We start from the raw sequence: 12830 nt of genomic DNA, 5'->3' as shown, positions 1-12830 counted from the left end.
CATCTTATCCATAAAAGGACAGAAAGATCCTTTTTTATACCAAAAAAGGGGAGAAACCCCAAACTTCTTATGGACTAGAGGTCTGATGTTCTATTTCAGAAACCAGTACAAAAGCAAAGCACCTTCCTTCAAGCCTTCAATTCCTTTGGCTGCTATGTAACAAAGTGTATATCATAAAATAAACTAACAACAGTACATACATTTGAAGTTCCCCTTTAAGGAATGTTGAGCATATAGCAGCAGCCCTAAAAGCAGAATGGCCTGTATAGATATGTCTAAAAGGCACCTGGGAGTGTGTCTTACATCTCGAGTGAACAAACATACGCTAGCTCTGCTTGAGCTAACATGCTAAAAATAGCAGTGTGGACATTGTGGAATGGGAGGTGTCAAAAGCTAGCCGCCAGAGTACCAACTCACCCAACCCCCAGGGTCTGAGCTTGGGTGGCTAGTCCATGCCACTGCCTGCGCCACAACACCCATACTGATATTTGTAGTACGCTAGCTTGAGCAGAACGAGCACATCTGTCTACCCGGGCTGTAAGGCTCTCTCTCAGGTACAGTGTAGACATACCCTAAATATACTCCAGGGGCACTTACACTACACTCTCATTTTGAGCTCCTGAAAGGATTCATCTGGGTCTACACTTTCCCATTCCAGGCAGATGTCACCTCACTTCAGTAGAAAAACTATGTGTGACAGGTCCAGTGACAGAGACTGCCTTGGGACTGTCACCTGATGTGCTGAAATTACCTCTGAGCCTGTTTTCCCTGCCAGCTTGTTGAGCCTGCCGCAACACAGACCCAGGTCTGAACCACACCCCCAAAGCTGCAAGCTTTAACTGAAAACCACTCAGCAGGTTACCTATCTCCAGCACCCAGTTCCCAATGGGATACAAACCCCAAATAAATCCGTTTTACTCTCTATAAAGCATATACAGGGTAAACTCATAAATTGTCCTCCCTCTATAACACTGATAGAGAGATATGCAGAGCTGTTTGCTCCTCCAGGTATTAATCACTTATTCTGGGTTAATTAATAAACACAAGTGATTTTATTAAGTATAAAAAGTAGGATTTAAGTGGTTTCAAGTAATAATAGACAGAACAAAGTAAGTCACCAAGCAAAACAAAGCAAAATACACAAATCTAAGCCTAATACATTAAGAAACTGAATACAGGTAAATCTCATCCTCAGAGATATTCCAATAAGCTTCTTTCAGACTAGACTCCTTCCTAGTCTGGGCCCAATCCTTTCCCCTGGTACTGTCCTTGTTAGTTCCAGCAGGCATCTTAGGTGAAAAGCAGGGGCTTTCTCATGACTGGGACCCTCCTTTATTCTCTTCCACCTGCTTTTATAGCTTTGGCACAAGGCGGAAATCCTTTGTCTCTATGGATCCCCACCCCTCCTTCTAAATGGAAAAGTGCCAGGTTTAAGATGGATTTCAGCATCATGTGACATGGTCACATGTCCTGTGAGACCTCATTCTTCATTCTTCCAAGACTGGCCCCCAGGTATCCAGGAAGGTTTGCAAGTAAACAGAGCCATTTACAAGCAATTGTCCCAGTCAATGGGAGCCATCAAACTTCCAAACCACCATTAATGACCCACACTTTGCATAATTACAATAGGACTTCAGAGTTATGCTTCATATTTCTAGCTTCAGATATAAGAATGATACATACATACAAATAGGATGAACGCTAGATTATAAGCTTTGTAATGATACCTTACAAGAGACCGTTTGCATAAAGCATATTCCAGTTACATCATATTTACACTCATAATCATATTTCCATAAAACATATAGAGTGCAACATCACACTATGGTCTGGGAGAACCATGACCATTTGGGCTCCCTTCCTCTGGGTCCCAGAAGGTCTGTACCCCCCATGACAAACTCCCACACTTTAAACCTCCTTTTATGATTTTTTCCCCAAGCCTTCCAGAAATAGTCTACCTTAGCATGAGGTGTGACATAAAACATTTCCAGGGACTGGCTTTTTTGGGGCATGATGGGATAGTGGGGAGGAATTGAATATGGGGCTTGTAATGGGCAACTGTTTTTAACCTTAACTGTGAAGTAGCTACCAGAACTCCATAACGTTAGATTTTTGCTGCTTCTCCTGTGACTGTGTTTACAACATTGATTTGCATATAATGAAAGGTTTGTTGCTCAATCCGACTGACTGTTTGATCATCAAGTGTTTAACTAAAAACTAATTAGCATGTTTTCAGCACATTTTGGGAAAGAGTGCCTCATGACCATGAAAATAGAAATAACCGATTTTCATGTAAGTTAAATGTTAGAGAATAAGTTTTAGAATCATATCAGACATTTAACCCATAGTAACAGGTATGTATCAGCCCTTTAAGTCTTTCAGAAGAAGCATTATTCTATTCTGTTTAGGTTTTTATACCATGCTTATCACCGTCATGTCTGAGCACTTTCCAATGGTGCATTAAGCAACATGACGATACATCTGCCATGTGTTGTTTGTTCTCTCATCCTCTCTCCAGAGGGAAAGGCATGTACAGTGGAGTGTCTTGTTTTCATAGGGTTTCTCATTTTATTATTATGGGTTTTTTAATAAATATACCTATTGCTCTGTGTTCATGTTAAAGAAGGCAAGATCTAAGAAATGTGCCTTGTACTTGAAATGGAAAGTGGTGCAGACTGTGATGGTTCTTAATTCTTGGGGGAGTTCATTCCACAGTCTTGGACCACCCATGGAGAAAGTTCTGCATGCCAAACATGTGAGCTTTACTCTTATTGTAGAGAGTTCCATTGTGCCAGAGAGGCAGAGTCATTGACCATGGTCTTTGTTCTGGAGCTTTACAAGGTCTTTTAAATACCCGGGGTCCAGGCCATGGAGCACTGTGAAGATAAGGACCAAGATCTTGAACTTGATTAAGGAGGCGGGTGGTGGTGGTCGGGAACTCTCTACTCCGGGGGACTGAGTCATCTATCTGCTACCCTGACTGGGAAAACCGAGAAGTCTGCTGCTTGCCGGGGGCTAAGATTTGCGATGTGACAGAGAGACTGCCGAGACTCATCAAGCCCTCGGATCGCTACCCCCTTCTTGCTTCTCCATGTGGGCACCAATGATACTGCCAAGAATGACCTTGAGCGGATCACTGCGGACTACGTGGCTCTGGGAAGAAGGATAAAGGAGTTTGAGGCGCAAGTGGTGTTCTCGTCCATCCTCCCCGTGGAAGGAAAAGGCCTGGGTAGGGACCGTCGAATCGTGGAAGTCAACGAATGGCTACGCAGGTGGTGTCGGAGAGAAGGCTTTGGATTCTTTGACCATGGGATGGTGTTCCATGAAGGAGGAGTGCTGGGCAGAGACGGGCTCCACCTTACGAAGAGAGGGAAGAGCATCTTTGTGAGCAGGCTGGCTAACTTAGTGAGGAGGGCTTTAAACTAGGTTCACCGGGGGAAGGAGACCAAAGCCCTGAGGTAAGTGGGAAAGTGGGATACCGGGAGGAAGCACAGGCAGGAATGTCTGTGAGGGGAGGGCTCCTGCCTCATACTGAGAATGAGGGGCGATCAGCAGGTTATCTCAAGTGCTTATATACGAATGCACAAAGTCTTGGAAACAAGCAGGGAGAACTGGAGGTCCTGGTGATGTCAAGGAATTATGACGTCATTGGAATAACAGAGACTTGGTGGGATAACTCACATGACTGGAGTACTGTCATGGATGGTTATAAACTGTTCAGGAAGGACAGGCAGGGCAGAAAAGGTGGGGGAGTAGCACTGTATGTAAGGGAGCAGTATGACTGCTCAGAGCTCCGGTACGAAACTGCAGAAAAACCTGAGTGTCTCTGGATTAAGTTTAGAAGTGTGAGCAACAGGAGTGATGTAGTGGTGGGAGTCTGCTATAGACCACCGGACCAGGGGGATGAGGTGGATGAGGCTTTCTTCCGGCAGCTCGCGGAAGCTACTAGATCGCATGCCCTGGTTCTCATGGGTGACTTTAATTTTCCTGATATCTGCTGGGAGAGCAATACAGCGGTGCATAGACAATCCAGGAAGTTTTTGGAAAGCGTAGGGGACAATTTCCTGGTGCAAGTGCTAGAGGAGCCAACTAGGGGGGGAGCTTTTCTTGACCTGCTGCTCACAAACCGGGAAGAATTAGTAGGGGAAGCAAAAGTGGATGGGAATCTGGGAGGCAGTGACCATGAGTTGGTTGAGTTCAGGATCCTGACACAGGGAAGAAAGGTAAGCAGCAGGATACGGACCCTGGACTTCAGGAAAGCAGACTTCGACTCCCTCAGGGAAGGGATGGGTAGGATCCCCTGGGGGACTAACATGAAGGGGAAAGGAGTCCAGGAGAGCTGGCTATATTTCAAGAAATCCCTGTTGAGGTTACAGGGACAAACCATCCCGATGTGTCGAAAGAATAGTAAATATGGCAGGCGACCAGCTTGGCTTAATGGTGAAATCCTAGTGGATCTTAAGCATAAAAAAGAAGCTTACAGGAAGTGGAAGGTTGTACATATGACCAGGGAAGAGTATAAAAATATTGCTCGGGCATGTAGGAATGAAATTAGGAGGGCCAAATCGCACCTGGAGCTGCAGCTAGCGAGAGATGTTAAGAGTAACAAGAAGGGTTTCTTCAGGTATGTTGGCAACAAGAAGAAAGCCAAGGGAAGTGTGGGCCCCTTAATGAATGAGGGAGGCAACCTAGTGACAGAGGATGTGGAAAAAGCTAATGTACTCAATGCTTTTTTTGCCTCTGTCTTCACGAACAAGGTCAGCTCCCAGACTGCTGCGCTGGGCATCACAACATGGGGAATAGATGGCCAGCCCTCTGTGGAGAAAGAGGTGGTTAGGGACTATTTAGAAAAGCTGGACGTGCACAAGTCCATGGGGCCTGACGAGTTGCATCCGAGAGTGCTAAAGGAACTGGCGGCTGTGATTGCAGAGCCATTGGCCTTTATCTTTGAACACTCGTGGCGAACGGGGGAAGTCCCGGATGACTGGAAAAAGGCTAATGTAGTGCCAATCTTTAAAAAAGGGAAGAAGGAGGATCCTGGGAACTACAGGCCAGTCAGCCTCACTTCAGTCCCCAGAAAAATCATGGAGCAGGTCCTCAAAGAATCAATCCTGAAGCACTTACATGAGAGGAAAGTGATCAGGAACAGTCAGCATGGATTCACCAAGGGAAGGTCGTGCCTGACTAATCTAATCGCCTTCTATGATGAGATTACTGGTTCTGTGGATGAAGGGAAAGCAGTGGATGTATTGTATCTTGACTTTAGCAAAGCTTTTGACACGGTCTCCCACAGTATTCTTGTCAGCAAGTTAAAAAAGTATGGGCTGGATGAATGCACTATAAGGTGGGTAGAAAGTTGGCTAGATTGTCGGGCTCAACGGGTAGTGATCAATGGCTCCATGTCTAGTTGGCAGCCGGTGTCAAGTGGAGTGCCCCAGGGGTCGGTCCTGGGGCCGGTTTTGTTCAATATCTTCATAAATGATCTGGAGGATGGTGTGGATTGCACTCTCAGCAAATTTGCGGATGATACTAAACTGGGAGGAGTGGTAGATATGCTGGAGGGCAGGGATAGGATACAGAGGGACCTACACAAATTGGAGGATTGGGCCAAACGAAATCTGATGAGGTTCAATAAGGATAAGTGCAGGGTCCTGCACTTAGGACGGAAGAACCCAATGCACAGCTACAGACTAGGGACTGAATGGCTAGGCAGCAGTTCTGCGGAAAAGGACCTAGGGGTGACAGTGGACGAGAAGCTGGATATGAGTCAGCAGTGTGCCCTTGTTGCCAAGAAGGCCAATGGCATTTTGGGATGTATAAGTAGGGGCATAGCGAGCAGATCGAGGGATGTGATCGTCCCCCTCTATTCGACATTGGTGAGGCCTCATCTGGAGTACTGTGTCCAGTTTTGGGCCCCACACTACAGGAAGGATGTAGATAAATTGGAGAGAGTCCAGCAAAGGGCAACAAAAATGATTAGGGGTCTGGAACACATGACTTATGAGGAGAGGCTGAGGGAACTTGGATTGTTTAGTCTGCAGAAGAGAAGAATGAGGGGGGATTTGATAGCTGCTTTCAACTACCTGAGAGGTGGTTCCAGAGAGGATGGTTCTAGACTATTCTCAGTGGTGGAAGAGGACAGGACAAGGAGTAATGGTTTCAAGTTGCAGTGGGGGAGGTGTAGGTTGGATATTAGGAAAAACTTTTTCACTAGGAGGGTGGTGAAACACTGGAATGCATTGCCTAGGGAGGTGGTGGAATCTCCTTCCTTAGAAGTTTTTAAGGTCAGGCTTGACAAAGCCCTGGCTGGGATGATTTAATTGGGGATGGGTCCTGCTTTTGAGCAGAGGGTTGGACTAGATGACCTACTGAGGTCCCTTCCAACCCTGATATTCTATGATTCTATGATTAGACATTCTATGGAAAGCCAGTGTAAAGAGTAGAAGATGTGTGATGTGCTCATGGTAGCCTGTGTTGCTGAGGAAATGCACTGCAGTGTTCTGAACTACTGGGTGTTTCATAAGTGCTGAAGGTTTTATGCCCAGTTATATCATGTTGCTGTAGTCCAGCCGAGAGGTGACAAAGGTATGAATAACTCAGTCCAGGTCTTCATCCACCAAGATGGGACAGAGTCTTCTAGCCAGCTGGAGATGGCAGAAAGACTCTGTCCTTTTTTACTCACAGCTGTTGCTATGCAAGAGCTCTGCATCAGCAAGGAATCCAAGAGACTACAGATTGAATTGACCAATTATGAATGTGAATCTTCAACCAAAGAAGGATGCACCATGGCTGCAAGCTCTTAAAAATACTTTCCTCTGCCCACCAGTGTTACCTCTGTTTTGCTCAGGTTCCGCTTCAGCAAGCTATTCTTCATTCATAAGCTGATCTCATCCAAACACTGGGCCATCTTGGTGGTAGAGGTGTGGTCATTACTTCATTCCTTACCCCAAGACCAGGTATAGTTTTTAGAGCAAGAAATATGGCAGTTCAGGGAGAGTCTCCGGAAGGCCGCTACAAGTGTAGGAAGCACATCTAAATGGCTGCCCTTATTTATGGCCAAGATTGAATTTCAAAGCATTGGTTGGGTCAAAGCTCCTTTTCATTCAGTTCTTGAGGACTGCTGAGCCTGTAGTCCCAATCCCCAGGAATACCTGCTATAAAAGGGACTGGCTTTACAAGGTGCTTCCTGCCCTTTGAATAACAAGAGACTTGAAGAGAACAGGATGGCCAAAAACAGCCTCTCTGAGGGATGGAGAGTGTCTGAATCTCTAAGGGCTTTGACATAGACCTTCTGTGGTGATGAAGTGATCTCAGAGCCTGGGGGAAAAGCACCCCTGAGAAGGAGAACTTATCTTTATTTGACAACTTAATTTACCAAAGGCTCTTATGTAAATTAAGTTTACCAAAGGCTCTTATGTAAATTAAGTTGTCATGGGATAAGAGGGAAGATCCTTTCATGGATTGAAAACTGGTTAAAAGACAGGGAACAAAGGGTAGGAATAAATGGTAAATTTTCAGAATGGAGAGGGGTAACTAGTGGTGTTCCCCAAGGGTCAGTCCTAGGACCAATCCTATTCAATTTATTCATAAATGATCTGGAGAAAGGGGTAAACAGTGAGGTGGCAAACTTTGCAGATGATACTAAACTGCTCAAGATAGTTAAGATCAAAGCAGACTGTGAAGAACTTCAAAAAGATCTCACAAAACTAAGTGATTGGGCAACAAAATGGCAAATGAAATTTAATGTGGATAAATGTAAAGTAATGCACATTGGAAAAAATAACCCAAACTATACATACAATATGATAGGGACTAATTTAGCTTCAGCTAATCAGGAGAAAGATCTTGGAGTCATCGTGGATAGTTCTCTGAAGACGTCCACGCAGTGTGCAGCGGCAGTCAAAAAAGCAAACTGGATGTTAGGAATCATTAAAAAAGGGATAGCGAATAAGACGGAGAGTATCTTATTGCCCTTATATAAATCCACGGTACACCCACATCTTGAATACTGCGTACAGCTTTGGTCCCCTCATCTCAAAAAAGATCTACTGGCATTAGAAAAGGTTCAGAAAAGTGCAACTAAAATGATTAGGGGTATGGAATGGGTCCCATATGAGGAGAGATTAAAGAGGCTAGGACTTTTCAGCTTGGAAAAGAGGAGACTAAAGGGGGATATGATAGAGGTATATAAAATCGTGAGTGGTGTGGAGAAAGTGAATAAGGAAAAGTTATTTACTTGTTCCCATAATATAAGAACTAGGGGCCACCAAATGAAATTAATGGGCAGCAGGTTTAAAACAAATAAAAGGAAGTTCTTTTTCACACAGCGCACAGTCAACCTGTGGAACTTCTTGCCTGAGGAGGTTGTGAAGGCTAGGCCTATAACAGGGTTTAAAAGAGAACTGGATAAATTCATGGAGGTTAAGTCCATTAATGGCTATTAGCCAGGATGGGTAAGGAATGGTGTCCCTAGCCTCTGTCTGTCAGAGGGTGGAGATGGATGGTAGAAGAGAGATCACTTGATCATTACCTGTTAGGTTCACTCCCTTTGGGGCACCTGGCATTGGCCATTGTTGGTAGACAGGATACTGGGCTGGATGGACCTTTGGTCTGACCCAGTATGGCCATTCTTATGTTCTTAATGACCCTAGCTCTTGAAAGAGTCTGGGTTACACTAAAAAGACTGAAGAATAAGAACCGTGGGGGGGATATTTTTTATATTGTATTAAACTTCTCCACAGGTGTGGCCCTTTTTTGAAATTTGGCCTGCCACACTCGGAGTAACAGGTACAATTGCTATTAGCCAAGCAGAGCACCAACCCACACCCTGCCTTCGACAGGTAAATAGGAATTTTGTTCAAATTTTCAGAAAAACCATTTGAGAAATACTGTACCACATAAATCCTTTTACAAAACTCAGTGCTCAACAATTAAATGTACCTGTGATCATCACAAACAAGTTCCATTAGCCCTATCAAGTGAGAGAAAGGTCCAGATCAAACCTAGTATAAGCAGTTGTGATGCCATTAGCTTCAGTAGAGTTCCAACTTCTTACTTTAGGTTTGAATTTTACCTGAAAGGTATAACTGTCCAGAATGTGATCTTAATACTGTGATATGAAGCTAGTCACTAAGCCAAATTCAAAGGTGATGTAAATACACGTGCAAGTTACATGTCAGTAAGTGGGTAAATGAATGTAAGTTGGCATAGATATCCAACAAGGGGTGTTAATAAGTTGAGGTTATAGGAAGTAAGGACTTGTCTATATAAACATTTAGTTTTGAAACAAGAGTAGATTAAAGTGCACCAGGAAACGTTTAGTTCCCAGCAGCAGTTCAGATGGACAGTTAGGCCTTGTCTATACTATTGGGGTAAGTCGACCTGTTATGCTACTCCAGTTATGTGAATAACGTAACTGAAGTTGACATAGCTTAGGTCAACTTACCGCGGTGCCTGTACCATGCTGTGGTGATGGGAGATGACTTCCCTTACGCTTCTCAGGAAGCTGGAGTACCAGAGTTGACCGGAAGCACTCTGAGATCGATTTAGCGGGTCTTCACTAGAGCCGCTAAATCAACACCGCTGCATTGATCACAGCAATACCAATCTACCAGTAAGTGTAGACGTAGCTTCAGTATGCAGCAAGCTAGGGCAAGATAGATTTACACTTCTGCTCACTGTGAACTACGTGTTCATATAGACAAGCCCTAAGTGAGCATAAACTGATACAACTTACAACAAGGGGGTAGCAGAGTAGAGGTAGCGGAGGGGGGGGAACAGCAGGAGAGTGTAAAATAAAGTAGGTACCCCAGCGTTTCTTCCACTCTCTTGTTTGTTACTTTAGTGCTACATTGTCTCTTCTACACCATTAGGGTTCATCTAGGGTGACCAGATGTCCCGATTTTATAAAGACAATCCTGATATTTGTCTTATATAAGTGCCTTTTACCCCCACCCTCTGTCCCGATTTTTCACACTTGCTATCTGGTCACCCTATCTCAGAGGTCCCCAAACTGTGGGGTGCACCCCTCCCCAGGGGGACACAGAGGAATGTTTGCAGGGGGTGCAGTTGGGACCTCGGCTAGCCCCCATGGGGGGTGGGGAGGGAGCGCCATCCAGCTCTGCTCCTGGCCCCAGTTGCTGGCCCTGCGCCCAGGACTCTGCTCTCAGCCCTGTGCCAGGGCCCGACTCCCAGGACAAGGCTCTGCTCCCAGCCCTGCCCCAAACTGTGGCCCCAGCCTCGGCCCCCTTACCCCTGTCCATGTTCCCCCCTTTCAGAGCCGCAGCCATGCTCCCAACCCCAGCTCCAGCGGGCCAGGGGTGGAGCGTGGAAAGGGGATGGGGGGGCTGAAATAAAAAGTTTGTGGACCACTGCCCTAGGTGCATCTACATTACAGTGAGGGTGTGAATGGAAACTTGTGTAGATGTATCCACACTAGCCATACTCTAGCTAGTGCACTAAAAATAGAAGTGAGGACCCTGTGGCTCAGGCTTCAGTACTGGCTGTACACATGAGTATGTACCATGTACTGAAGACTGTACTACGGTGTCCTCACTTCTATTTTTAGCAAGCTAGCTACTGTACAGCTAGCATGGGTACGTCTACACAAGCTGCCATTCACACACCCCAGCTGCAATATAGACATATGTCATAAATATAAAGGGAAGGGTAAACCCCTTTAAAATCCCTCCTGGCCAGAGGAAAAATCCTCTCACCTGTAAAGGGTTAAGAAGCTAAAGGTAACCTCGCTGGCACCTGACCAAAATGACCAATGAGGAGACAAGATACTTTCAAAAGCTGGGAGGAGGGAGAGAAACAAAGGGTCTGTGTCTGTCCGTATGCTGCTTTTGCCGGGGATAGAACAGCAATGGAGTCTTAGAACTTTTAGTAAGTAATCTAGCTCGGTATGTGTTAGATTATAATTTCTTTAAATGGCTGAGAAAAGAACTGTGCTGAATAGAATGACTATTTCTGTCTGTGTGTCTTTTTTGTAACTTAAGGTTTTGCCTAGAGGGATTCTCTATGTTTTGAATCTAATTACCCTGTAAGGTATCTACCATCCTGATTTTACAGAGGTGATTCCTTTACTTCTATTTACTTCTATTTCTATTAAAAGTCTTCTTGTAAGAAAACTGAATGCTTTTTCATTGTTCTCAGATCCAAGGGTTTGGGTCTGTGGTCACCTATGCAAATTGGTCAGGATTTTTACCAAACCTTTCCCAGGAAGTGGGGTGCAAGGGTTGGGAGGATTTTGGGGGGAAAGACGTGTCCAAACTACGTTTCCCAGTAAACCCAGTTAGAGTTTGGTGGTGGCAGTGGATATTCCAAGGACAAAGGATAAAATTAATTTGGACCTTGGGGAAGTTTTAACCTAAGCTGGTAAAAGTAAGCTTAGGAGGTTTTCATGCAGGTCCCCACATCTGTACCCTAGAGTTCAGAGTGGGGGAGGAACCTTGACAACATATTATATTATAGTCCTTGCATCTACTGAGAAGGGACTTCAGATTATGCTGAATTGTTTCATACTGGTTAGTAGTATTATGTGAACAACAGGAATCAAGCTGAGAACACCACATTCATTTCCTCATATAATGTAAACCTGATTTGAATCTAACTGGTCACCAGAGGTAAAAGGCTGGTGCATTAACTCATGATTTGCAAAGTAATATATTTTGATTCTAAATAATATGGATTGGATTTATTTTGTAGATCTTGTCCATCTATTTTCCCCCCTTTTTTTTCTTTATTTTTGACCTTTCAGGCAGGAAGAGAAGAAAATAAAGTCCCGGTTAACTGAAGGACCTATGAAAGATGAACGTGTTTTAGATCTGCAGAAAAAGATTATAGAGAAAACTATGGAGCGTAAAAAACAAGCTGAAATCTTAAAGATTACACCCCAGAAAGATGGTGCAGGGCCAGGGAGATCTTGGGAGTCATATGAAGTAAGTAAATAAGTCTTACAATAAATAGTCATAATGGGATCTTTTTTTTTAAGTTTCAGTTAGCTCAATGGAAGTGTGACAGATATGGCAATATCTTGCAATATTCTTGGGAGACCTTATTGAATTAAGTTAAGTATCTTTGGGGTCCACTGTATTAAATGAATGGTTTATTTCTTGTTGTGGGCCAGAATTGTATGTAACTTCTCAAGGGGAGAGATGTAATGGATGTGAGACTTGGGGTTACAAAGGACTATTTTGAACCATGTGCCAGACAAGAATGGACTTTAGGAACAAATAGTGGTAAGTGGTTTTCCTGGGGAATACCTAGGGGGAGGTGAATGCAAATTCCCCAGCTTCAGTTATGCACAAGCTCAGACTTTTGAAGCTGCACCCTGAGGAGGGGGCATTGTCTGTTGATCACCTGTTACATGAGGCCCAGATCAAAGGTCCATGCAGAATAAGGAAAGACTGAACTATTCATGGTTATTCTGACTTTGACACTGAGACAGTTATGAACTTGTAATCATGGGGGGAAACCAATTGTGGATTTTGTAGGACTGACACCTACCAGACCCCGAGGTTGGAGTTGGGGTAACGTCAGGTCCACTTTTTAGCTTGCACATAGGTTCTTTTATTGTTGTGAATATGTTTTCTCTGTAATGCTTTCCCCTTAAAAATAAATGTGCTTGCTTCTAAAGAGCTGTGTGCTAACTTATAACTGCAGTCCATTACCTTGTTCTTAGCCTCTGGAGAGAAACCAAAGCGTAGATGCTGGCCTATTTAGACAGTCTGGCTTGTGGGGAATATCACTTCGTGTAGACAGGGAACTGTGCAGCCTGGAAAAATCTTGGTTTGGCAGGATAGAGATGTGAGCGTCTACCCAACAAA

The 12830-nt window shown here is 44.4% G+C and overlaps 1 protein-coding gene across 4 annotated transcripts in view; it reads left to right on the top strand.

Annotated features, from left to right (window-relative positions):
* The window catches only part of CFAP99 (cilia and flagella associated protein 99), a 106088-nt gene that overhangs the window by 87747 nt on the left and 5511 nt on the right, over positions 1 to 12830 (top strand). For all 4 annotated transcript variants that reach the window (XM_075128092.1, XM_075128090.1, XM_075128093.1 and 1 more), the window contains one exon: positions 11762 to 11942. In XM_075128092.1, coding sequence (XP_074984193.1) covers positions 11762 to 11942 — 181 coding nt within the window. The remainder of the gene's footprint in view (positions 1 to 11761; positions 11943 to 12830) is intronic.

This window comes from Caretta caretta, chromosome 4, assembly GCF_965140235.1.
Source record: "Caretta caretta isolate rCarCar2 chromosome 4, rCarCar1.hap1, whole genome shotgun sequence".
Taxonomy (NCBI): Eukaryota; Metazoa; Chordata; order Testudines; family Cheloniidae; genus Caretta; species Caretta caretta.
The sequence above is the reverse complement of the archived record's forward strand: the minus strand, read 5'-3'. Positions and strand labels throughout refer to the sequence as shown.